The following is a 27,817-nucleotide window of genomic DNA, read 5'->3' on the forward strand; positions in this document are numbered from 1 at the left end:
AGATATGGTGGGGTGTGTGTGTGACCACCTCTTGAGGCAGCCCTCCCCTCGTCAGAGGCGTGGGATGAGTGACTCAAGCCGGCCTGTGCAACCCAACCGGTGGGCCTTCTGCCAAGTAAAGTGCACAGGACTGCAGCCTCCATCACTCATTATATGTCGTTAGTAACAGCAGTTAAAAATACATCTTCAGTTGGGAGTCTGCGGGTTTCAGAACAAACGGGTTAAGCAACAGTATGGCCTTTCAGAGACTTCTCCAGGCTGATAACTGGACATTCCAGGGAGTGTCTTTGAGTTTTATGTGGGTGCATTTTGTTTGGGAGAACATGTTAGTCGATTGTAGGAAAGATAACTCTGGTTAGTCCCTTGCAGTAAGGAAGAAACACGAGAGGGTGGAGCCTGCCCCGTCCAGAGGAGAAGTGCAGCCGGTCAGGCCCCGTCTGAAGAGGAGGAGGAGGTGGCGGCAGCAGCAGCAGCGGTCCTTGCGTGGTCTTCAGAACTCTGGCCGCAGCAGGCGTGGCGTCTGCAGCAGCTCTTCCCACGCAAGAGAAGCCTGGCCCGGGAGGGGGTGCTTTGGACGCAAGAGGCGCTGTCAGGTGGGGAGAGCAGCGTCAGCCTCTGGGAGGGGACTCCTTCCCTGTGGTCCTGGCCAGATCTGGAGAGGGGAGACTGAGGCACAGGCTGGCCTGCCCTGCAGTGCTGGCCCTTCTGTCTTCCATGAGGGGCCAGAGGGTCACATGGTCCCAGACTGCAGCCAGACAGAATGACCCTGCCCCAGCAGGAGTGACAGCTGGTGTTGCCAACCTCCACGGAAGGCCTGGAGTCCTCAGATCTCCAGACAAGGCAGGTCAGTTCCCACCCTGCTTCGGAGGGCATCTCTGCTGCTGCTGAACTCCCACCCCTCAGGCTCTGCTCCCCCCCACACCTCCAGGAACTTGGCAGGCAGCACCAGTCCTCCTGCAAGCTTCAGAGGAACCCTTGACTCCCTGTCAGCCAGCGGCTACTTCTGAGGAATGGGGAGCTTTTCTGCCCCCCCCCCGCCCTTCATTAATGTGTGTGGGGGGGCTTCACCTGTGCCAGAGCCAGCCCTGTGCTGCGCACCCCTGCAGTTCCTCTGAGGAAGACACCAAGGCTCTAGCCTGGTGCCGACTCCGGCTCTGTGTGACTCCTGCAGCCTTGAGAACAGGCGTGCCTGGAGATCCCCTCCCCTGGAGAAAATGGAGGTGGCTGCTTTGGAGGGTCCCTCCCCCCACCCAGGCTCCTCCCCCAAATCTCCAGGTACTTCTCAGCCTGCTTGAGACCTCCTTCTCCAAACAGTACCTCTATGGTGGGATGGCTGCTGGACTGAGGTGGCTTTGCGCTCTTCCTGGACTGGGAACAGAGAGCCCGTGTGGAGCGTCAGTCAAAGGACATCTGTCTCTCGTGTCGCTGGGCAGCCTTCCTGAAACAGGTCAGAGTGGGATGAGTTAGGGGGGCCCTTCTGCACTTTCTCCTTCTCTGCTCCTTTGCTGTTGCTGGGTTTGGGCTCTCTGTATTGCTGGGCAAGCTGAATCCTCTGTACACAGCGGTAAGCCAAGCCATCACCTCTGACCAAGGGCCCAGAAGCATGGAAATACTTCAATTGCACCCCCCCCCCCTTGTGCTGGGTGGAGACAGACCTTGAGCCTACATGAGTAAGCTCTAGGAACTGCTGGAAATGCTATGGTTTGACAACAAAGTTTCTGGAGATGCCTAGAGCTCATGTCCTGGATCAACTTCTGGTGAATACATGAGGCCGATTTTGTTGTTGTTGAGCAATGACTCTAGATCAAGAAGATCCCACTGTTCCCGCTGTATTCCTTTCCTCCATGGTCGTGGCACTAAGGGGCGGTGGCTTGGCTTGGGTCACCTGCTGCTCCAGGTAGCTGAGATGGAGATGGAGCCAGTACATGTCCATAACTGCTGCAGTAGGAGACACTCCCCTCTCCTGGCATTGCCCACCGCCACTCAACTGGGCAGCAGCAGGGGGGAATTCAAGGAGAAATGGGGGGGGGGTCATGGTTGGGAGAAATGCTGTGTTGTGGGGGGCTCTTGCCAGCTCCACAGCCATGACCCCCAAATTTCCAGGAATTCCCCAGGATGTAGTTGGCAGCCCTAGGCAGGAGTCAGAAGGTTGCTGCTGGAGACTAGTTTTCATGGTTTGGCACCTGCCTGCAGGACTTACCTGCTTTTGACCCAGGAGACCAAGCTGTTTTACTGAAACATCCAGAGTCAGAAGGGGGTATCCTCAGGGGGGATGTGGTTGGGATTGACTGAGACCTTCCTTCTGGACTCAGGCTCACCACTGAAGTATGGAGTTTGTCCTGTGGTTCTCCACAGGGCGCAGCGTTATTTCTCATGCAATTCAACCTCTATAAAGTCCTTACAGGAAACCATTTGTGGTTTTAGACTTGGGGCTGAGAGAGGAGAGGAGAGGAGAGGAGAGGGTGACTGGAGAGGGAAATGCATTACAGGGGTGCTAGAAGTCTCCAAGCCAGTATGGGGGAGCTGAAGTGCTTTGCACTCAAGGACAATTTAGATATAGTGGGTATCTCAGAACCATGGTGGAATGGGGGAAATCTATGGAATACAGTCATCCCTGGTTATAAACTGGGCAGGGCAGGGCAGGGAGGGGTGGGTTAGGGTGGTTGTTGGTGTTGTGTTGTACATCAAAGAAGGCATAGAATCCAGTAAATTAGAAAACATCAGGGGAGTTAATCCCCAACAATTTGGTGTAGCCAGTTTGGTGTAGTGGTGAAGTGTGCGGACTTTTACCTGGGAGAACCAGGTTGGATTTCCCACTCCTCCACTTGCAGCTGCTGGAATGGCCTTGGGTCAGCTATTGCTCTCACAGAGTTGTCCTTGAAAGGGCAGCTGCTGTAAGAGCTCTCTGAGCCCCACCTACCTCACAAGGTGTCTGTTGTGGGGGAGGAAGATAAAGGAGATTGTGAGCCACTCTGGGACTCCGAGATTTGGAGTGAAGGGCAGGCTATAAATCCAATATCATCTTCTTCTTCTTCTTCTTCTTCTTCTTCTTCTTCTTCTTCTTCTTCTTCTTCTTCTTCTTCTTCTTCTTCTTCTTCTTCTTCTTCTTCTTCTTCTTCTTCAACAGAAGAGATATGGGTGGAAATACTGGGCTCTTTGAGTTACTGGAAAGTGGGAGTGCTCCGTCACCCTCCCCGATCAAATCCTTGAGGCTGATCTTGCGATGGAGAAGGAAACAAGGGAGGTGACAAGGCAAGTCAAGGAAACTATAAAAAGTAATTGCACAGGAGGGGCCACAGGTTCTGTAAGTAAATAATCAGGCGTGCAAAAAGAGATTTTGAGGAGTGGGTTGCTAAAAAGCATCAAGACAATCAACATTCCAGAGCTGGAAACCAGCAAGAGAAGCCATGTGGATTCTGGATGACAAAAGAATGAAGGCAGAGAGATGGCAGGGAAGCTCAACAACTTGTTTGCTCCCGTGTTCACTGTGGCGAGTGTGGGGCACCCATAGACCCATCATGCCCAGCCCCAGCAGTCAGGAGGGGGAGTCTGAAGAACTGTGACAAACTGAAGTGACCAGAGCTGAAGGTGTAGGGCAGCGGTGTCGAACTGATTTGTTATGAGGACCGGATTTGACATAAATGAAACCTTGGTGGGCCGAGCCATGTGTGTCATAAAACGTAATGCCAAGTAGCAGACATATAAACTTTATAAAAGGCACACACACTCAATTAAAGGGTTTTCTTTAAACTTAAAATAAAACGTGCTTAAAACATTAGCACACTTGCAATATTTTGTTTTACAGTCTCTGATAAATGTCACCTCTTGCTATGAATTATTGCATCAAAAACTGCAGACAATGTCTGTGCTGTACCAGTCTTGAATATGTGCTGTTCAGGTGTGTACATCTGTAAGTTGCAAACCTACTTTTGATTCATTGGCATTCATTACAGACATCTCATGGTCAATGCTTTGAGCCTAAGACCCAGAGGAACATGAAGCGGCTGGGCATTGTGAGCTTTTGTACAGAAGTTGCTTCACGTACTAGTCAAGAACATGTGAAGGCACCATGGCACAGACTGAGGGCTATGTGCTTGTCTACAAAACTATAATTTCCCCCAGAAAAATAACTACAACTAAAGAAAAATACAACTTCCCCCCAAAAAACAACGACAAGAACAGAGAGACAGCCATGTACAGTGGTCAGTGTCAGCTTACTATCTGAGAATTTTTAAGGAACTCAAATGGGAGGTAGTTAGTCTACTAAACTGCATATTTCACCTATCACTAAATTCAGCTGCTGTACCAGAAGACTGGAGAGACTATGATGCTAGTTTTTAAAAAATGATCCAGAGGGAAACCAGGAAATTACAGGCCAGGCAGCCTCCCCAAAAAAGACTCCGGAGTCAACGCAGCAGCCATGGGACCAGAGGAGGGTGGGTTCAAAGGGGGTTAAATGGCAGGAAGCAAAGAGCGGGAATCAGTGGGCAGTTCTTGCAGTGGAGGGAAGGAAGCCCCACAAGGACTGGTATTGGGGATGGTGCTCTCAGTCTCTGCACGCTCAGGCCCCATTCGCCTAGGCTTGAAGATGGGTTTTTTGTTCCAGTATGCAGCACCACACCGCACTTACCAATGCTGAATTTCATTGGCCATATTGCTCTCCCCTCATCCCTGCTGTCGTTCATACTCACCTAGTTGGCTTTCACTATCTGATTCCTGAATAACCTGTTTTCATCAGCAAACTTGGTCCCACTAGACAGCTCACCTCCAGCAAATTGAATAGTGCTGCCTCCAATACTGCTGTCTTCCCTCTATTGTGAGAACTGTTTGTTTGTCCCTTCTCTTTGTTTTCTACTGCTTAACCAACATTTAATTCATATGGAGTCACCCTATCTTGTCCCCTGACAGCTATGCTCACTCAGGAGTCTTTGCTGAGGCATCTGGTCAAAAGCCTTTTGAAAGTCCAAGAGCAGAACATCTACCAGGCCACTGTTACCTACATGCTTGTTCACTTCCTCAAAGAACTTTGAAGGGATGGTGAGGCAGGACTTCCCTTCGCAGGAACCATGCTGGTTTCCCCTCAGCAGACTTTTCCTCTCTATTGCTGAGTAAATCTAATTTTGACTACGTTTTCTAGTAATTTCCCTGAGACAAACATTAAGTCAAGTGACCTATAGTAGGGGTCCTCAACCCCTGGGCCGAGGACCATTACCGGGCCGCGGCCTGTTAGAAATGGACCGCACAGCCTCGCTGCCCCCCCATGGCGCCTCCTCTTCCCCCCATTTTCACCATTTTAAGGCAAGGGCAGCGTTGCTCACTGCTGCTGCTGTGGCGGTTTTCCTGCCCCTTAGCTGATTGGCAGGGGGGGGGTTGGCCTTGGAGGCCTTCACGGCCCCTTCCCCAGCCTTAAAATGGTGAAGATGAGGGGGGGGGGAGGTGGCGAGGCTGCGTGGGGGCGGCAGCGAAGGAGGGAGAAGCAAACAGAAGGAAGAGGAGGAAGCGGAGGAAGCGAGGCTGCGTGGGGGGCGGCAGCGAAGGAGGGAGGGGGAAATGGGGGGAGGAGGAGGTAGCAAGGCTGCGCAGGGGGCGAAGAAGAGAGGAGGAAACAGGAAGGAAAATGGGAGGAGGAGGGGCAAGGTTCCACGGGGGGGCCGTGGGGCTGTGCGGGGGTGAAGGAGGGAGGAGGAAACGCCAAGGGGGGAGGCTGAATTGGGTGCCCTCACCCTGCTGGCCTGGGGCCGGTTCGCAGGGCCAAAAAGGTTGGGGACCACTGACCTATAATGTCCGGCATCTTCTGATCCCCCTTTTAAAATGTGCAAAATTAACTACTTTCTGGTCCCCTGGCACAGTGGCTGATTTTAGTGATAGGCTTCATATACAGGTTTGCAGATCAACAGTTTCCTTCAGAATGCTTGGGAGCCTGCCATCGGGATCTGAAGACTTTCTGTTTTTCAATTTCCCAAACAGGTCTAGAAAAGTGGGTTGCTCATGGGGTGGTCTTCTGTGCAGGCACACAGGGTGACTCTGCAGTTGCAGGCCAGCCACAGAAGAGCTAACAAGCTTTACAAAAAGCTCTTTCTAGAGCGAGAGAGGGCTGCTCCCCACCCCCCTCTTCAGTGTCTCCCGGAGGGTGGGCGGAGCAAGCACTCTCCCCTCAGTTCCCCCTTTGTCACCATAATAACTGAAATCCACATGAAATGATGAACAGCCCTCAGTGGAGAAAACAGGGTGGGATACGGGCCTGCACGGGAGGCCACATGATGGAGATCAGCAGCAGGCAAGAGCGACCCCATTTTCATCATTGTGGCATCTGTTAACAGTTTTAGATGTCAGGGGTGACTTTTCATTGACCTGAATGCATTACAAGCACAAAAACCAACAACCTGGGATCACAATAATATTGTAAAGCTGTGCGTTTAAAATAATGTGTACAAAAGATTTATATGACTCTTTAAAAAGTTTCACTAAAGATCGTTAGCCAGTATATCCCAGTGTTTGTTTTCTGTGTTGCCTGAATGCATTACACTCCCTGTTCCCAACTGGCCCAACAACGTCTCCATCGCTTCTCATGTCTTGAGCCCTGCTTAGAGTCCAGCCCAAGGTCACGACTGCTCTGGTGGCTCTGGGATCAACTATTTTAGTGCAGGCTCATAGATGATGTCAAGGAATTTCATTTCTACATCAGGACTCAAACACCTTTGTTTACCCAGGCAATGGGAAGTCACCAAGTGTCACAACATTATCCACTTTATTCACCTCCCTCCCTTATGTCCTTCTCCATCCCAAGACCAGCCTCAGGGGACTGATCAGGTGGGCAACAGCACACTCCTCTTCTAAGTAACCCTCAAGGCCAAGTATTTCTGCCCATGTCGCTTCTGTTGGGGAGTTCATTCTCCTGATGTTTTCTAACTTATTTGGTTCTATGCCTCTTTGACATACAACACAACAGCACCACCAAAGCGCCCCTCCCTGTCCTGCCTGTAGTGCTTATACACACAGGAGTGACTGTGTCCCATTCCCCATTCCACCATGCTTCTGAGATACCTACTGCGTCGAATTGTCCTTGAGCACCAAGCACTTCAGCTCCTCCACCTTGGCCCAGACACTTCTAGCACTGGCACAAAGACCCTCTCCAGCAGTAACCCTCCCCCCTCCCTCAGCCCACACAAGGCCCTCAGTCATGATCCTGCCCTCATCCCCGTATTCTATTATGCACCTACCAATATTACCCTGAGTGTTTCCACAATTGCCCCTTTGGACTCATTTTTGTCCCAAATGGCGGGATTTGCACCATGGTGAAGGGACAAAGAATGAAGCTTCTTTTTTTTTAAAGGGGGGGGGGGAATCAGCAAGGGCTGTCATTTGCTGGCAGTACGTTGGACACCCCAGGGCTGGATCAGGAAGAAATGGCTGAGCAGGGAAAGGGGTACTATCGAGACACCATATTTGATTTGATTGCTGTAAGTAAATGCTGCTTGTTCTTCCTGTTTCTGAGGAGGCCTGGTTGGCCTGTGAATGAACTGGCCAGGTGTCCCGGCTAGCCTATCCCTCCCTGCCCCTGTACCTCTCTGGGCCAATGGCCTCCTGGTCCGAGGGGGGGTCGATGTGTACAGTGCTTCCCTCCTCCTCAGCACCGGAGTGCCTTCTGGCTGCATTTGGGAGCTGACCAAACCTTCTTCAGGCTTGCTGAGCAGTTTCCCTTGAGGGAGGAAAAATGCGCATGGTGAACTGCTTGTCACATGAATCTCACAACAAAAAATGCAAGCTAGTGACCAATTTACTAAGAAGTATATAGAAACCAGTCCAAATGTCCAAAACATGTACATTCAAGTCCCAAAGTAGTGTGGTGACAAGCCAATCGATTAAGTACTTGCTTCTTTCCAGTCTTCATCAGACCTGGGACCAATATTGATTCAATTATATAGTTTCTTTACACAATTTTCGAAAAAGAGGGACGCAGAGCATCTCCAGCAGCAATTTCACATCGGCTACAGCTCAGTATGTGGCTTCTTGCGCAAGAAGCCTGCAATGGAGAGGCAACATGGAGTGAGAGAGAGAGAGAGAGACTGCAAAGCTTGGTGTGCTCCTCCTCAAGAAACTCAGCATTAAGAGCCAAGTCCAGTATTCAGTGCCTGCCCCCAAAGCCCTGGATGTACTTGTGAAAAGACGGTGGCAGAACTGCAGTATGGGCCCCAGAGGGGGGGAGAAGGGCGAGGGCTGGAGCCATCCTGATCTAGCCCGACTAAGCAGACCCACACCTCAGCTGCCGCCCCAGGAGGGAGGAATGGCTGTCCCCAGGAGAGGGGAGCACGGCCGGAGGGACTCTTCCTGTTTGGACAGAGTTTGGGCAGTCCTCCAGCCAGCCCAGGAGGAAACAGGTGGTGCTTCCTCAGCCACATCCCTCTGCCCACGGGAAGCTCTGGCTGGGGGGCAACAGGCATTCCCCAAGCACCAGCTTGGCCTCTAGGGCTGGGCGGAAATGGCCGTTTTCCTGCTTCTGGTGATACATACTGCGGGGGTGTGTGTGTTGTGCATGAGAGAGAGATGCTGATGATACCAAAGTGCTCAGGACATCTCTCTCAGCAAGTGATGAATGGGCAACAAGGTGGCAAACAAAGTCCAATATAGGTAAATAGAACAAAACCCCCCAACTTCGAGTGTAATGATCTGAACTTACACGTGTATAGATCCGAATAGGCAGCCGTGTTTGTCTGAAGCATTAGAAGATTGAGACTTTGCACAGATTTTCGTGCGATAAACGGGATTTCCATGTCCAACGCCTACCCGATCCCGTTGATAAAGGATTTGTTGAACACCGTAGCAAAGGGGAAAATTTTTACAAAGCTTGATCTTCGAGACGCGTATTTCCGCGTCCGCATCAAGGAGGGGGACGAGTGGAAGACAGCCTTCAACACCCCTCTGGGACAGTTTGAGTACCTAGTCATGCCCTTCGGACTGCAGGGAGCCCCTGGTGTATTCATGAACTTTATCAATGAAGTGCTAAGGGACTTCCTGTTTAAGGGGGTGGTGGTGTACCTTGATGACATCATTATCTACTCGCAAGATCTGAAGTCTCATGTGCCCCTGGTCAGAAAAGTGTTAAACACCCTTTGCAAGCACAAACTGTATGCCAAATTGTCGAAATGCGAGTTTCACAAGACCGAACTGGACTATTTGGGTTTCCGGGTGTCGGGGGAGGGATTGTCCATGGACCCCGCAAAGGTCCAAGCGGTACTAGACTGGGAGCCCCCTCGAACCCGCAAACAATTACAAAGTTTTATCGGGTTCGCTAACTTTTACCGCGACTTCATTAAGGGGTTCGCTACAGTCATGCTCCCCCTCACGGAACTCCTCAAAACCAAAGGGAAAGGGGACGAGGCGAAAAAGCCAGGCGCGCGCCTAACGTGGACGCCTGACTGCCAAAAAGCGTTCACTGAACTGAAACGCCTCTTTACATCCGAACCCGTGTTGGCTCATCCCGATGAACTTAAACCCTTCGTGGTCCAATGCGACGCCTCCGACGCCGCGGTGGGAGCCATATTAATGCAGAGAGGGGAAAATGGGGTGCTCCGACCATGTGCCTATATTTCAAGGAAATTTTCCAATGAACAACGAAATTGGTCAGTCTGGGACAAGGAGGCATTTGCAGTCATGTTTGCCCTAAAAACCTGGCGCTCCTGGCTTGAGGGAGCGAGAGTACCCTTTGAAATCTGGACCGATCATAAAAACCTTGAAGCCCTTACCGGGCGCCGCAAAATGACTGCAAAACAAATCCGATGGGCAGGTTTCTTTGCTAAGTTTGACTTTGTGCTGAGACACATCCCAGGCTCAAAGAACTTTTTAGCGGACGCCCTATCTCGCATGCCACAACACGACAGTCTCCGGGAGGAGGTAGTGGACTCCTTAATTTCCCCCTCAGCCATCGTGGGGGGGGGGGTCACTACCCGCTCCGGCAGGCAGACCAGCCCTCCGGATTCAGATCTGCTGCCCCGATTCCTCTCAGAATATAACCAGGAGGCCGACCGCCCCCCTAACTTAGTTAAAGCCGAAAACGGGCTCTGGCTGCACAATGAAAAAATCTATGTGCCCACTCCCCTCAGAAAAGAAGTCTTGGAGCGCTGCCACTCGAGTCGCCTGGCCGGCCACTTTGGCTATGTCAAAACCCTCAACCTGCTCACCCGACAGTTCTGGTGGCCAAAAATCAAGAAAGATGTGTCCGAATTCGTTCTTTCATGTCCCACCTGCCTCATGGCAAAACGAAGGGGGGGTAAACCCCCAGGCCACCTAGTTCCCCTCCCTACAGCCACCCGGCCTTGGTCGGTAGTGTCCATGGATTTCATTGTCGAACTCCCACCCTCGCAGGGCAAAACAGTCATTCTGGTCGTAGTCGACACATTTTCAAAGCAAGCCCACTTCATCCCATGCAAAAAACTACCCACAGCCAAAAAACTCGCCCAGCTCTTCTTCACCCACATTGTACGCCTACACTCGTTCCCAGACAAGGTCATTAGCGACCGCGGGACGCAGTTCGTTGCCAACTTCTGGCGGGAGTTCTGCAAACTTGCTGGCATCGAACAAGGGCTGAGCTCTGCCTACCACCCCCAGTCAGACGGACAGACGGAGAGGGTTAATGGCCTTCTGGAACAGTACCTCCGCTGCTTCATTAATTTCCAACAGTCTAACTGGGTGGATCTCCTCCCTTTTGCAGAATATGGCTACAACAATAGCCTTCATAGCTCCACCAAAGCTTCCCCCTTTCAAATCATCAATGGTTACGAGGGCAAGCCGTTCCCCACACTCGCCCTCCCCGCCAGCCCGTCCGAACCCACCTCCTGTCAACAATGGTGGGAGGGCCTCCGTGAAGGCTGGAAGGGTATTCAGGAAAACCTGGAGGAAGCGAAAAAAGCCTACAAAAAGCAGTTTGACAAAAAACACTCCCCAGAGTGGGACCTGAAGGTGGGGGATACAGTTTTCCTGTCGACTAAAAACCTTCCACTTCCCCAGTCCTGTCGTAAACTCGCACTGAAGTTTCTTGGGCCTTTCAAAATAAAAAGAGTAATAAACAAAGTAACGGTGGAACTCGAACTACCCAAATCTCTGAGTAAGATCCATCCTGTTTTTCATTGCAGCTTGCTTCGGAAAGACCCTGGTGCTACGTCCTTCCATCCCAGGGCCCCACCGCCCCCTCCGACGACAGTGAGGGGTCAGAGTCACCATGAAGTCCAGGAGATCCTGGACTCCAAAGTCAAACGGGGGAAACTGTATTATTTGATCAGGTGGAAACACTTCCCCCCGAGCTGTGACGAGTGGGTCGAGTCTCAGAATGTAGCCGCTCCGCAACTGCTGAAAAAGTTTCACCTACTGTACCCGCACAAGCCCAAGGCCGGCCCCGCGGGAGGGGGCGCTTAGGGGGGGCAGTATGTCAGAACTTGTATCTTCACTGCTGGTCCCCTATAATGTGACCAATGCTGTATTGTACTTTTACTGTGCCTTAGTGCTGCTTTGTTACTGAACCAAACTGACTCCATGTTGTAACCCTTGTTTGACCCATAATGCTTGACTAGTAATTAACCTTGCCCCACTGGTATCCAAAATATTTGGGGCTGTAGAATGAGTTATGTTATGTCTCTGCACATTCTCACACTGGGACCCTTTGAAGCCGAGCAGCATGGCCTTCGGAGTAGGGAGGCATCCTCTCTACTGATAGTGATGGTGAGAAGACAGATGTGCCTGTAACGGTGTGAATTGTGGCTTTGTGAGATGTTTGCTTTACGTGTATAAAACTGTGCTGGTGCTGGCTCTCGCCATCACTGTTATCTTGCCTCTTCCAGTGCTTAGTTCTCTTCAATAAAATCCTAACTTTGTAACCAAGTATGGGATCCGTTTGAAGTTCTTAAGTTCTGACACAAAGTAGGAGTCCAGTAGCACCTTTAAGACCAACTTAGTTTTATTCAGAACGAGAGCTTTTGTGTGCATGCCCACTTCTTCAGACGAGTACCTCATTCCTCGTCTTAAAGGTGAAATTGACTCCTATTTTGTTCTATTACACTTGTGCTCCTTTAATTGTTGATAAGTTGCAGGAGAAAGAGGGGTGAAAAAGAGGGGTGAGTGAGTGTGGTGACTGATTGGTGACAGAGTGTGGGCGGAGCTCAGAAGGGGCAGCAGTGAACAGTCAGTCGTGGTCAGTCAGCAGTGTCTGAGAAGCAGCCTTCTGGGTAGAATCCCATAGAGTGCTGCTGTGAAAGACATTAAGATTCCAGGGAAGAAAAGAGAGCAGACCAGGGCCAGAGTGGCGGGGGGGGGGGGGCAAACTGCAGCTCAGGAGCCACCTGTGGCTCTTTCACACACATTGGGTGGCTTCTGAAGCCCCCACCGCCTACTCAGCTGGCTTGGAGAAAGCATGTATCTCTTTAAAGCACTTCTCCAGCTTGAAAAATGCATTTAAAATTGCTTTCTTTCCACCTCTCCTCCCTCCCTGGCTCCATTTATTTTCCTTCCCTCCTTCCTTCCTTCCTGTCTTGTGGCTTTTACATTTTTATGACATTTATTCTATGTGACTTTTACATTAAGTAAGTTTGGCCACTCACCTTTTTTAATATTTATATTTATTTATAATTATTGGTGCCTAGCTTTGGTCTTTTATTCCTTATTTGCTGTCCTATTATGCCATTCAAGGTCTGTGTGCATGTGAGGTCAGTTTGGCCACCCCTGAGCTAGAGAGACCAAGCCAAAACCTAATATTGTCAGAGTATTATAGGAGTGTGAGAAACAGAAGCTGCCAGAAACTTGAGTTAGGAGCAGAAAGGAGGCTTTGAGAGGGAGGAGTAGGTGAGAAGAGAAAGAGCGGCACTCCTGCCAGAAGTTATCATTATTTCCTGAAGAACTAAGCTATAAACATCTTGAAACCGGGAAAGCTTATTGCACAGATAAAGTTTTATTTTGTTTTATATTACCCTGGAGTCCCAGAGTCTCCTCCTCAGGGCCCCCCAAGAAGCCTCAGAAGAGCTTGGACATAATTCCAGAGTGGGGAACATTAAATAAAGTGTTTGGCATTAAACTCCTGGTGGCGCCCCATTGCATGCATTAAGAGGGAAGTTGTGAGGGTGAGCTCTATGGGACTGAACTGACGGAGAGGGAAAAGGGTCTTGGGGTTGCGGAGGACAGCTTGATGGAAGCGTAACCCTGAGTGCTGCAGCCAAGGTGAAAAAGGCAAGCCCAATGTTAGGGGTTATGAGGAAAACAGCCAATATTATAGTGCCCCTGAATAGATCTGTGGCAGAACAGGCACCTGCCCACAGTCCTTGCACCCGTGTGGCTTGGAAATCCCGCTGCCGCCCTACCCCACCCCCTGGTGGGTGTAACCTTTTCTTGGTTCGCTGCCACCACTCACTGAATTATCACTGCCGTCTTAGAGGGGCACTGAGACCCCCTCTGGCTGGATCTCCTGGTTTGGAGGTGAAATCTCCAATCTTTGGGGTGGCCCTGGAGAGTTGGCAACTAAAACAGGCCTCTCCTTTCTCTTCCCAGGGTTCCCTTTTCTATTTTGGTAACGTGCAGGGAAGACTAAATGGTCAGAGCACAACTCCAAAAATATAAGGATTTATTCGAACTATTTACACTATAAACAGGGAACGCATCTATTACTTGGGTAAGGCACACTACAAGGGAAACTTATACTGGGGACCAACAGGGCACAAATAAAACAGAAGAAAAACGCAGTCCTCTGTCCCTACGCACTTCCCTGAGTTCTCTTCCTGGGAGGCTGCAGAGCTGGACAGGGTCTCTTCTCCACAGGCTCTCTAGAGAGGGCAGAGAAACTGCCGCTGAATCCCTTGGGCTCCCAATTCTGATTTGAGGAGTTCTCCACCTCTGTGGTCTGGCTGCCCTGCACAGCCCTTCCACAGGCCCTTCCCACTCCACAGCAGAACAAAGACGGCCGGCTTCGGCTTGGATAGGACTCTATCTAGAGGTCGCCCCGCCCCTTGGGGAATCTCCTTTCCCCCCAACCCCCTGCACTTCTTAGGCACAAGGGCTGCTGAGCCTTGTAGGTCAGAGGAGGACATTTCACATCTAAGACTAAAACCTGCCAGCTGCCAGCACTTTAACCATTTTGTTACAAGATCTATAGGAAGGTCTCACGTGGAACACTGTGTGAAGTTCTAGTGATCATATCTCCAAAAGGGCCTTGCAGAGCTGGGAGAAAGGACCGAGGAGGGTGACCAAGAGATCTTGCACTGCACTGCCACACTGCCACTCAGGCCCATAGCTACGAGGGGCCTGTGGGGCACAGCCCCCCCTTCTAACTTTGGGGCCCAACCAGCCAACTGGTCTCCTTCCTGCCGCCCTCCCTTCCCTGGCACCCAAATCCTATGTGGAGGTGGGTGGCAGAAGCATCCCCCCAGCCAGATGAAAAGGGCCGTGCAGAGCTGGGAGAAAGGACCAAGGAGGGTGACCAAGAGGCTTGGGTGGTTGGAGCCCCTTCCCTGGGAGGAGATGCTGAAGAGTCTCTGGGGCTTCTCAGTTTAGAAAAGAGACGGCTCAGGGGTGGGGGGACATGACAGAGGTTTGTAGAATGATGCATAGGGTAGAGACAGTGGACAGAGAGAACTTCTTCTCCTTCTCCCTGGAGGACATCCAATAAAGCTGACGGGCAGTAGATTCAGGACAGACAAAAAGAAGTACTTCTTTATGGAGCAAGTGGGATTTGTTGCCAGGTGGTGAAGTGATGGCCACAAGTACAGGGAGCTTTGAAAGGGGATTAGACAGATCTATGGAGGAGGGGCCTGTAAGTGGCTACGAGCCACAGAGACTGAAGCCAGCCTCTGAATTCCAGTGCCAGGAGGCAACAATAGGAGGAGATGGACTAGACAGATTGCTGGCCTGATCCAGCAGGGCTCTTCTGTTCCTACGAGATGTCTCTCCTCTCCCTGGGCCCCCCTGAGTGCCTGTGAGGACACCCGGACCCCACCACCCTCCTCTGTCCAAGCCAGAAGGGCACAATTTGGCCCCCACGCCCCCCCAATTTGGCATTAGCCCTGGAAGCTGGAGTGGTGGGTGGGTGCTCCACTCTGGGGAGGGAAGGAGGAGCAGAAGACTTTCCCCTACCTCCCAGGCTGCTGTCCATCACTTGGGCATCCCTTTCTCCCGCTCCGGCAAGCCTGTGGAGGCAAAATGCTACTGGTCGTCTTCACAGCAGTAACGACTGGGCAGGACTTGACAGGGGGAAGGCAGCAGTGGATCCTCTCATTTCCTGTGCTAAAGCCTGGTCCCCCACTGCCTCCTGAACCCCTTCCCACCTCTTGGACCTGGCATCAGGTGGAATGTCCTTGTGAGTTGCTGCGGGACCTCCTTCTTGCAGTCCTGCACATACTCCTCACTGTGCCTGGTGAGCCCCCTCCAGTCAACCAGAATCCCCCCCAGTTCCTCACTGCCCCCTCTTGTGCTGACTAGGAGACAATCCTGTGTCTGAGGTCCGCTTGACACCTTCCCCTGCTCACCTCTGTTTCACTGTCAGCTTTTGCAAAATCACTCGGTACATTTTTGCAAAGTTTGCCATGGTGAGATCTGGGTTGGACTCCATTGCCTGGAAGACTAGAATAAAGAAGCAGAATGAACCCATGAAGTCAGAGCACCTGGAACCCTTTCTGCACATGTCCTCGCTTTCACTCCTGGAGGAGACCACACATGGGTGGACCAAAGGCTCATTCATTCTGCACCTTCTAAAGGTTCTGCTCCCTCTTGTGCTCCAGCAGACCCGCTGGGTCACAGGAAAATTTCAAGGTGGCCCCTTTATGAAACATCTATAGATACTTATTTATGGTTTGAAGTATTTAATGTACTTATTGCATTCAATGAAATTGCTGAGCAGTCAGGTTAAAACGGATAAAAGGAAGTACTTCTTGTTTAATCCATAAATGTCAAAAAGTACTTGCTTGCACCAGCCGATTCTTTGATTGGCCCTGCAATATCTGAGAATACCATTTCTAGAAAATTTTCATTGTGCACAGTATTTTTCAGCATCATTTTGCATATCATCATCATCAACAACATTATCATCAACAAGTTTTAGGTAATGAAGACCATCAACTACATCAAGCATAAGTTCAGTTCCAGATTCAGGATCAACAATACTTCCATTTTCTTTTCTGAGTACAACCTCATGATCTCTTCTGATAATTCTCTTTGTTGAAACTAGGTTGCTGACTGCCTCAGGGGCATATGCACACTCTGTTAGTGTAACCTTTTTAATTTCTTGACTTTCATCCATAACATTTAAGATTACAGTCCCACTTCATTTAACTTTCAGAATTTGTCATTTTTGTGGGTTAAGAGGGTTAAGAAGCAGAGAGTGAGTATAAATGGGCAGTCTTCGCAGTGGAGGACGGTAAGCAGTGGGGTGCCGCAGGGCTCGGTACTGGGTCCCATGCTCTTTAACTTGTTCATAAATGATTTAGAGTTGGGAGTGAGCAGTGAAGTGGCCAAGTTTGCGGATGACACTAAATTGTTCAGGGTGGTGAGAACCAGAGAGGATTGTGAGGAACTCCAAAGGGATCTGTTGAGGCTGGGTGAGTGGGCGTCAACGTGGCAGATGCGGTTCAATGTGGCCAAGTGCAAAGTAATGCACATTGGGGCTAAGAATCCCAGCTACAAATACAAGTTGATGGGGTGTGAACTGGCAGAGACTGATCAAGAGAGAGATCTTGGGGTCATGATAGATAACTCACTGAAAGTGTCAAGACAGTGTGCGTTTGCAATAAAAAAGGCCAATGCCATGCTGGGAATTATTTGGAAGGGAATTGAAAACAAATCAGCCAGTATCATAATGCCCCTGTATAAATCGATGGTGCGGTCTCATTTGGAGTACTGTGTGCAGTTCTGGTCGCCGCACCTCAAAAAGGATATTATAGCTTTAGAGAAGGTGCAGAGAAGGGCAACTAGAATGATTAAAGGGCTGGAGCACTTTCCCTATGAAGAAAGGTTGAAACGCTTGGGACTCTTTAGCTTGGAGAAACGTCGACTGCGGGGTGACATGATAGAGGTTTACAAGATAATGCATGGAATGGAGAAAGTAGAGAAAGAAGTACTTTTCTCCCTTTCTCACAATACAAGAACTCGTGGGCATTCGATGAAATTGCTGAGCAGACAGGTTAAGACGGATAAAAGGAAGTACTTCTTCACCCAAAGGGTGATTAACATGTGGAATTCACTGCCACAGGAGGTGGTGGCGGCCACAAGTATAGCCACCTTCAAGATGGGTTTAGATAAAAATATGGAGCACAGGTCCATCAGTGGCTATTAGCCACAGTGTATGTGTGTATATAACATTTTTTGCCACTGTGTGACACAGAGTGTTGGACTTGATGGGCCGCTGGCCTGATCCAACATGGCTTCTCTTATGTTCTTATGTTCTTATGACACCTTCAATATTCTTGCAGAAATGTTTAATCCATAAATGTCAAAAAGTACTTGCTTGCACCAGCCGATTCTTTGATTGGCCCTGCAATATCTGAGAATACTCAATTGTGGGATGGTTCTTACTTTGCCCGCGAAAGTTGTGAACACAACATTGGTCAGAGAGGATGTTAGGTGTGAAATGCTTTGATCTTGTATGCAAGGTTTATTGCTCTTCTTCCTGGCGAAATGCTTTTTGGGGAGAAGAACAGTGAAGACAAAGAACGTAGCCATGTAGATAAGACGTAGATGGACTAGCTGGTAAGCTAGATTGTTTTCTGTTTTATCCCAAGTACCCTATCCTGATGTTTTCTTAGTGTTCCAGTCAATCACACTATCTCCATAGAAGAATACATTTCCACTTGTTGATTTTCCATCTCCTTCATTTCTCCCAAAGTTGGCGTCCATGTAGACTACTAGTCTTGGGTTGTCACATGCTGAAATTAGTAATTTGTAATCAGCAGTTTTAAACAGGACGCCAACTTTGGGAGAAATGAAGGAGATGGAAAATCAACAAGTGGAAATGTATTCTTCTATGGAGATAGTGTGATTGACTGGAACACTAAGAAACAAAAGATTGTAGCTCAATCTACTGCTGAAGCTGAATGTGTGTCTGCTCAAAGGGCATGCAATGAACTGGAATGGATTATTTTTCTTCTTAAGGAATTTGGAATAGAGGAACCTAAACCAGTACTCATGTATGAAGACAGCCAAGCATGCATAAGCATATGCAAAGCTGAGAATATAAAACTAGACAACAAACATATTGTCATCAAGTGTTTACTAGTGCAAGAGATGATTAAAGAAGGACTGATAGAATTACAGTACTGCCCTACTGAAGAAATGATCGCAGACATCATGACGAAGCCGCTCGACAGACTGAAGTTTGAACAACTACGTGAAAGTATGAACTTGATTGAAATTGCTAATGACTGAAATGATGCATAACTTGAGAAGGGGTTTGTTGGAATACAAGCTGTGCACATTCCAGCCATTATATAGTTAACTGTTTGTTTACCTGATAGAGGAAGTGATGTATTGTGACCTAAACTCAATTGTGGGATGGTTCTTACTTTGCCTGCGAAAGTTGTGAACACAACATTGGTCAGAGAGGATGTTAGGTGTGAAATGCTTTGATCTTGTATGCAAGGTTTATTGCTCTTCTTCCTGGCGAAATGCTTTTTGGGGAGAAGAACAGTGAAGACAAAGAACGTAGCCATGTAGATAAGACGTAGATGGACTAGCTGGTAAGCTAAATTGTTTTCTGTTTTATCCCAAGTACCCTATCCTGATGTTTTCTAGTAAACTTTATTTCTTTTGCTAAGCTTAAGCCTGGACTCCAATTACTGCCTCTCCAAACCTCTGAATTTAACATGTATTTCCTAACATTTTGGTAGCAGATCATAAAAAGATTCCAACACTTCTTCACCCAAAGGGTGATTAACAGGTGGAATTCACTGCCACAGGAGGTGGTGGCAGCTACAAGCATAGCCAGCTTCAAGAAGGGGTTAGATAAAAATATGGAGCAGAGGTCCATCAGTGGCTATTAGCCACACAGTTATGTGTGTTTGTGTATATATATTGGCCACTGTGTGACACAGATTGTTGGACTGGCTGGGTCATTGGCCTGATCCAACATGGCTTCTCTTATGTTCTTAGTGCAGGAGAGGGGAGTCGCCCTTTTTTCCTTGGTTTTAAGGGGGGGACTCCCCCCACCCCTTAAAGCCAAGGAAAAACGCTTGTCAGTTTCCCTCTGCAGCTCCTGCCGAGTTCAGTCAGTGCAGGAGAGGGGAATCACTGTTTTTCCTTGACTTTAAGGGGTGGGGGGTGCCCCTTAAAGCCCCACCCCTTAAAGCCAAGGAAAAATGCTTGTCAGTTTCCCTCTGCAGCTCCACCGAGTTCAGCCACTGCAGAAGAGGGGAATCACCCTTTTCCCCTTGGCTTTAAGGGGGGGGGACTCCCCCCACCCCTTCAAGCCAAGGAAAAACACTTGTCAGTTTCCCTCTGCAGCTCAGCGGAGTTCAGTCAGTGCAGGAGAAGGGAATCACTGTTTTTCCTTGGCTTTAAGGTATGGGGGGAGCCCCTTAAAGCCCCACCTCTTAAAGCCAAGGAAAAATACTTGTCAGTTTCCCTCTGCAGCGCCTGCCAAGTTCAGTCAGTGCTCTAGTAGCTGCTCCCCTCCCTTCCCCATCACTCAAATCATGTAGGGCGGTTTTATTTGAAGTGGGAGGGAAAGCTATGGGGTTTGGCTGCTGAGTGCCCCCTGAAAAATTGATAGGCCCCCAACCTTCCAAATCCTGGCTACGGCCCTGCTGGCGCTTGTTCTGCTGGGCACAGAGCACTATTATGGTTCCTTGCAAGCACTCTCACACACAGCTGAACCGACCGCAGAGATTATCTAGGAGAATCTGACTGCTGCCTTGGTTAGCTTTTCTAACCATAACTGAGCCCCTTGTCCCAATCCTGTTAGAACTCTGGGGTTCTGTGGGGGAGAGGCACCTGAAGCAGCCCTGCAATACCCCAGACCCCCCGCCCTTCAGAGTCACTTTCCCTACTCTAATTACTGTGGGAACAGTGACTGCTTTTTTCCCACCACAGGGGAAAAGGAACAAATTTTGGGCGCCCCTAGAACTGAGCCCCTTGTCCCAATCCTGTTGGAACTTTGAGGTTCTGTGGGGAAGAGGCTCCTGCAGCTGCCTTGCAAATTTGGAACCTCTCCCTCAAACCCCCTCCCCCCAGCTGCCATTCATCATCCCCTATTCTGCCATTGACTTCATGGCCCATAGGTATAATGGGGCCGTATATTGGGGAATAGCTGAATCTGGTATTCCGGGGTATTCAGCCAGTGGTGGGATTCAAATAAATTAACAACAGGTTCTATGTCCTAATGACTATTTTAACTATACCAAAAGATATACTGAAAGGTAGTTTAATAATTCACGCATTAAATACTGCAATAAGAACAGTAAAAGAGGTAAAGACAACTAAACTGTTGTTAATTTATTTGAATCCCACCACTGCATTAGACCACCCACTAAATTCATTTATAGGTGAGATATGAACCTGGAGCTTTGTGGTTTGTGGCTGAGCCACTAAACTATACCAGCACTGCAGGTTAGGGAGCGCTCTGAAGGATTGTGTAGAAGAGCTCTTTAAAAGCTGCACCCTGCCACAAAGATTCCAGTTGTATATCGTTACAGTTGGATCAGTGTTTTTTACTCAATGGATTGGAAGCCACATGTGGCTCTTTGGCATGGTTTTCTGAGTACTGTTCCCCAGTGCAGGACCTGGCCCATGTTTCAGGAAAGTAGACCAAAGACTTTGCCTAATGGGGCTTGTGGCTGATAGCTGGTTCTCACTTTGAAATAGCCACCAGTGGAACAGGTAAGCTGCAATCCTCCTTAAAGTGCAGTCCTCCTGCCAGGGATGGAAATAAATATGGCTCTTTTGGTTGATGGCAATCGTAGATGTTGCTCTCCATGAACTACTGAATGAGTAGCCTGGTCTCGCTGCCCTATGGAGCCCGCCGTTTCCTCCAGCCTCACCTTCATCGGGGCGCAGAAAGCAAAGGCGACCCCTTCCTCCTCCTCCTGCTGCTCAGCGGTGAAGGGGGAGGCGGCGGTTAACAGCAGGCGCCCGACCAACAAACGGTTCTATAGAACTGATGGCACATTAGGTAACGGTTCCATAGAACTGGTGCGAACCTGCTGAATCCCACCACTGTATTCAGCCCTCCCGAATATCTTGCCACCAAATAACCCTAAATCTGGATTTTACTTGGGGGTTTTTGCACATCCCTAGTTGGTATTTCTTCAACTAACTTCAAGGCTGAAAGAAGCTTATTGAGGATGGATAAGAGATTTCACTGATTTTGGAAAAAAATAATTACTCAAAGGAAGGATGAATTTACAAACTATTACTTCAATACGATACTGAAACTGAACAAGTTAAGATGCTGAAATGGACTCAAAATCTTGGGCAAGAAATAACATTTCAACAATGGGAAACCTTATGGATGAGAGGTATAAAATTCACTGTGAGTCAAACACTGAGAGAAAACCGGCATAAGATGTTCTTTTGATGATATATAACTCCTAAATATATTAAAAATGTGGACAAAGACTATATTGGGTCTGCCTGGAGGCAGAAGGCACCTTCTACCATATGGGGTGGATTTGCAAAAAGGCAAAGAAATTTTGGAAAGACATCCACATACAGATTCATGTTTTAAAACATAATTTTGAAATGAAACCAGAGACTATGCTATTGGGAATCTTACCAGACAAAACTGAAAGAATATTTCATGAATTGTTTGAATATATGCTGACTGTGGCCAGAATAATATGGGCAACCAAATGGAAAGTTGAGGAGTGTCTAAACAATGAAAACTGGAGAGCTAAAATGTCAGAATATGCCATCATGGCCAAACTAACTAATTATATAAATAGATGACCAGTCAAAGAATTTGAAAAAAATGGGGAAATTACCATGCTTATTATGAGTAAAAATGAAAAATGAATGATTTATACTAGCTACTGAAATGCTTTATATTATTCCAATTATTAATATAAAGTTAGTGATGAATTAATATGGATGCATTAATATAATTTAGGTTGTTACAGGTAATATAACGGCATAAATACAGATGTTTATGAAAGAATTTTATACTTTATGAAAAATGACACACTTAAGATTATAAGTTAACTTTGACATACATATGAACTTACTTCATTAAGATGAACAAATAACAGATAAATATGATACTTATTATTCTCTCCTTCCTTCTTTTTCCCCCTGTATCCCTATCCTAATTTATAATAATAAAAAAATTATTGAGGAAAAAAAAGTTAGACCCAGACATCTGGAAGACTTATCTGACGCCTTTCTATCCCCAAAGACCTCCAGGAGCTTTCATCAAGAAAGCCCCACAACACAGCTCTTCCTCCCTGCTGCTTATTCTAGGAAAGAAGGAAATTCCTCACCTCTCGTCAGGTAGAAAATGTCCTCCTGGTCAATGTTTTTTGAGAGCTGAGAGCTGTAATAGTTGAGAGTGTGACCTGTATAAAAAACAAACACAGTGAGGCAGATCACCACAAAAGAACCACAGAGCTTGCAGCAGGGATTCCCCTTACTCACGGCAGGGCCTAGGGGCTCTTTTGGGTGGAGGTGGTTACATTTACATAGTGATGCATCCAAAATGAACCTGCAAAACTGGGTAGAATCAGACAGTGAGGCAATAAAGTCAAGAGGCACACAACCCCTTGTCCTCTGCAAGAATTGCTCAGGCTGCAGGGAATTTTCTCCCACATGCATCACAACCTAAGACCTGTTTTCTGCAGCCGAGCAACATGCAGGGTGTCTGTCACGGACCAGCGAGTGCAGACAGCATTGCATTAGGCTCTCCCACCAGCTCACTCACAGCTCAAAGCGCAGGGGAAAGCAAGCCATTCCTGTGAAACAAAAAGTAGACCAAGTCAGAGTCTAACAAGATGGCTCAGGAGATCTTGGTCTTGCTAAGTTGCTTCCTGTTTCTGTCACCTGTTTTCTACTTTGTGCATTTATGGTCCTTCAGATCTTAGGCTCTTTCTTGTTTGCCTGGTCTTCTAATTCTGTAATACTTCTTAATGAATTTTTGCTGCCTGACTGAATTGTTTTTATATTTTGTGCACTTCCCCTATCCGTGAGAATGACAGGCCATATATAAAGCAAATAAAGGCATAATCCATGTGACCCAAGGCCTAGCAGCTGTTGTTAGAAAGGCCAGAATGAATGTCAGTTCAGGATGCAACCGCCAGGAGGCACAGGGCCCGGAAGAAGAAGAAGAAGAAGAAGAAGAAGAAGAAGAAGAAGAAGAAGAAGAAGAAGAAGAAGAAGAAGAAGAAGAAGAAGAAGAAGATATTGGATTTATATCCCGCTCTCCACTCCGAAGAGTTTCAGAGCGGCTCACAATCTCCTTTACCTTCCTCCCCCACAACAGACACCCTGTGAGGTGGGTGGGGCTGGAGAGGGCTCTCACAGCAGCTGCCCTTTCAAGGACAACCTCTGCCAGAGCTGTAGCTGACCCAAGGCCATTCCAGTAGGTGCAAGTGGAGGAGTGGGGAATCCAACCCGGTTCTCCCAGATAAGAGAGCTCTGGCTGACCCAAGGCCATTCCAGCAGGTGCAAGTGGAGGAGGGGGGAATCAAACCCGGTTCTCCCAGATAAGAGAGCTCTGGCTGACCCAAGGCCATTCCAGCAGCTGCAAGTGGAGGAGTGGGGAATCCAACCCGGTTCTCCCAGATAAGAGAGCTATGGCTGACCCAAGGCCATTCCAGCAGGTGCAAGCGGAGGAGTGGGGAATCCAACCCGGTTCTCCCAGATAAGAGAGCTCTGGCTGACCCAAGGCCATTCCAGCAGCTGCAAGTGGAGGAGTGGGGAATCAAACCCGGTTCTCCCAGATAAGAGAGCGCTGGCTGACCCAAGGCCATTCCAGCAGGTGCAGGCGGAGGAGGGGGGAATCAAACCTGGTTCTCCCAGATAAGAGAGCTGTGGCTGACCCAAGGCCATTCCAGCAGGTGCAAGTGGAGGAGTGGGGAATCAGACCTGGTTCTCCCAGATAAGAGAGCTGTGTCTGACCCAAGGCCATTCCAGCAGGTGCAAGTGGAGGAGTGGGGAATCAGACCCGGTTCTCCCAGATAAGAGAGCTGTGGCTGACCCGAGGCCATTCCAGCAGGTGCAAGTGGAGGAGTGGGGAATCAAACCTGGTTCTCCCAGATAAGAGAGCTCTGGCTGACCCGAGGCCATTCCAGCAGGTGCAAGTGGAGGAGTGGGGAATCAAACCTGGTTCTCCCAGATAAGAGAGCTCTGGCTGACCCGAGGCCATTCCAGCAGGTGCAAGTGGAGGAGTGGGGAATCAAACCTGGTTCTCCCAGATAAGAGTCCGCACACTTAACCACTACACCAAACTGGCTCTCCAAGCTGTTCTGTTCCTTAATGGTGACGCCTCCCCTCCCCTCCAAAGGAGCTGCGCAGAGGTGCTGAACTCACTTGTTACCAGGGCCGGATCTCTTTGCATCAGTGTCTCTTTGCTGGGCTGGGCCGGGCCATGCGTGCCCATCTTGACTGGGCAGAAACCACCAAGTATTGGAGATATAAGCTTTATAAAGGTGATTTCAGGTGCTGAATGGCAACAGCAGGTGAATCACAAGAACAAGCTTGATTGGATCAGGTGTGATATGCAGAGGGGTAGTGGGTGTGGAGATACAAGCATTGGTAATGAGACAGGAAGCCGAGGTCTCAGTTTGATCCAGGAAGATTCAGTTCAGGAGGATGCAAAGAAAAAATGGTCATAACTTATAAGCAGGGCTTTTCTCATAGAAAAATCCCAGCAGCAACCCATTTGCATGTTAGGCCACACCCCCTGATGTCACCGGGAGTGACATCACCTTGTTCAGTAGGTTACTTTCCGCATATTGACACAGAACAGTACAGTACCAGCAGCTGCATTTCATGGATGTGTGTTCTTCTCACACAGCCCAATGAGAGAGCTTGTTTGCTGCCCCCGCCCCCCAAGAGAGAGCCACGTGCTGCAGAGCAGGCAGCGGCAGGCCTAGCTCCTCCCTCAACGTCTCTTGCTCTCTTTGCAAGCCTGTTGGAGGCTGGAGGTGGCAGAGAGGATGGAGTGTGCAATCTGAGAACGCACGGCTGCCTAGTGCCTTCCCTCCCTCTGCTGGAGACCTTTTCTTGAGCCGGACCCCTGGCCAAGTCTGCTGGAATGGCATTCCTGCTCAAAAAGTGGGCAGTGAATTAGTATGCAAAATAGTGGAAATGTTTTCAGAGATTAAAGAATCATAAATTGGGGTCTGGTCTGTGTTGACTGGGCAGAAACAACAGCAAAGGCAACAAACATCGCAATGGGAGATTGATGTCTATGTCATCAGGTTCCTAAGTGTGAAGTGCAATAAATAAGAATCTGCTGTAATGTTCCACTGGTCTCCTCTAAAGTATGGGTTAAAATAACAACATTTTCCTGTAGAATGAAGCTGCAGTCTGCTTTGTTCAAATATTAACAAAAAAATACATCAGAACACAGTGGATACGTAATACCTCCAGGCAGGGCTTTTTTTGATAGAAAAAGCCCAGCAGGAACTCATTTGCATATTAGGCCACACCCCCTAACACCAAGTCAATCGGAACCGTGTTCCTGCGCATTCCTGCTAAAAAAAAAGCCCTGCCTCTCAGTATGGATTAAATTAACAATATACTTTTCTAAGACTAGTTCTGTCAGAGAGATTTCTACTCTGTTATATTGCATAATATCACAGACATTAATTGGTACACTATTCTAAAAGAGAAATACATTGGCATACAGTGGATGAATTTTGTGTGTGCGGGTGTGTGTCTGTCTTTTAGCACTGTTTCCAGTGAAAGAAAGTCAAACATCATTCAGAAAAAAGGTGAGGAACTTTTCTGTCCTTACCAATGAAGCGTGCTGCGGTGTGTCTTATTTCTATCTGTGGGTGATGAAGGTAACCCAAAGCTTGTGAGATGAAAATGTGGATATTATCATGGTTGTTCCTCATCTATCAAGAAAGGAAGAGTCACAAATTACGAGCGCAGCACCCACAGACTCAAAAAATCTAGGGAACCTTTTGTTGCAGGGTGCTGCTGCCTGACCTGCCCCTACTGCTGCTGGCCGAGGCTGCCTTATACCAGCTTTGACTTGTATACAGGTACAGCTGCTGTGCCCAGGTGTGCCTTATACCAGCTATGACTTATTAGGCATCTGCCACAGTTCTCTGGCCACTGTGGTGCACATTCTGGTGATGTCCAGATTAGATTACTGCAAAGCACTCTGTCTGGAGCTGCCCCTTGAGAAGTGTCTGGAAACTTAAATTGGTGCAGAATGCTGCAGCCAGGACGTTGGCTGAAGTGGGTTGTAGAGACCAGATCACTACAGTTTCGGCCCATCTACACTGGCTTCCAATTCACTTCTGGGCCCAAATCAAGGTGCTGGATTTATTTATTTAAAACATTTGCATGCTGGCAAATGATTCAGCGAGAGATTTCGAAAGTTTTGGGATATAATGTTAAGAAGGCACCAGACACTTTTTTGTTGGGATTACAAATGGAAACATTTCAAAAGCAAGATAGAACAATAATTTGGTTTATGCTTTCAGCTGCACGGATATTATATGCGCAAATGTGGAAACAAGACAAAATACCAGAAATATGGGAGTGGACTTTGAAAGTTATGCATTGGAGTGAAATGGACAAACTTACAAGAATCTTAAAAGAACAAAATTTAGAGAAATTTAAAAATGAGTGGGGAAAGTTTCAAAAGTATATTGAAAAACAATGGAACGTTAAAGGACATTTGGCGATTTTTGACAATGGTTAATCTCTAAAGAAACTTTATATGGATTACAGTTAAAAATGAGATTATTGGATTATAATTTTTTCGTTTCTTTGTGAATGACTAAAAAGGACTACTATGAAGATGGACTACAATTATAACCTATGGTTTTTTCTTTATGTTGTTTTTTTATGAAGATTATTTAATAGATAGAGTTTATTACCTTTTAACAAACTAAATAAGTCCTGAACCTCTTTTCTATCCAGATGCAGAAGCCTTCTGGATTTTGATGGCCAAGTGCTCTCTACATTATATTTATATTAGGAGCCAGCCAGTCCTGAACCTCTTTTCTATCCAGATGCAGAAGCCTTCTGGATTTTGATGGCCAAGTTCTCTTTATAATGTACTTCTTTATAATGTGTACAAGAGATGCGTATGATGACTCTTTATGAAGTTTTACTGAATGTTTCAATCATCATATCACAGTATTTGTTAGTCTGTATTTTCTGTAATATGAACTGTAATATCAGGTGGTTGGTTTTTCCTGAGTTGTCCCTGCGGAACAGATCCATCATGGCTGCAGGGAAGGATGCATCTCCCCTGCATCAGCCATCCTGCATGAGCCTCACCAGAACAGGCAGCATCAGGCCCGGGGGGGGGAGGGGGGCAGCCAAATGGGCTCTGCAGCTGGGATAGGAATATCTTCTGTATATAAGATCTGTCCATTTTTCAGACAGGTAATGGTTTCCGCAGCCTTCAGGGTTTACTGACCAGGCACTTCCACACATTCACCAGGCAGCTCCAGGTGTCATCCCAAGCCATGCTGCGAAACATCAACTTCAGATGAGGCCACCCAAGAAAGACCCCACAATTCAAGAGGGTCAGCTTGCATCTCTGCAACGACATTCAAGGCATTTGCACATAGCATCACAGGATCATCACAGGAGAGCTGGAAGGGACCTCCAGGGCTATCTAGTCCAACCCCCTGCACAATGAAGGAAATTCACAAATACCTCCCCCCCTCTCACATAC

The 27,817-nt window shown here is 48.2% G+C and overlaps 1 protein-coding gene across 1 annotated transcript; it reads right to left on the minus strand.

Annotated features, from left to right (window-relative positions):
* Positions 1-326: 326 nt before the first annotated feature.
* LOC132577667 (uncharacterized) lies at positions 327-27,691 on the minus strand. Its single transcript, XM_060247457.1, has 7 exons — positions 27,557-27,691; positions 25,910-26,012; positions 22,434-22,508; positions 15,498-15,591; positions 15,106-15,158; positions 7,565-7,699; positions 327-586 (listed from the first exon to the last, which is right to left on the minus strand). The coding sequence occupies exons 1-7, from the start codon at positions 27,689-27,691 to the stop codon at positions 327-329; spliced, it is 855 nt and encodes a 284-aa protein (XP_060103440.1).
* Positions 27,692-27,817: the final 126 nt, after the last annotated feature.

Source organism: Heteronotia binoei, chromosome 9 (assembly GCF_032191835.1).
Source record: "Heteronotia binoei isolate CCM8104 ecotype False Entrance Well chromosome 9, APGP_CSIRO_Hbin_v1, whole genome shotgun sequence".
NCBI classification, from domain to species: Eukaryota; Metazoa; Chordata; class Lepidosauria; order Squamata; family Gekkonidae; genus Heteronotia; species Heteronotia binoei.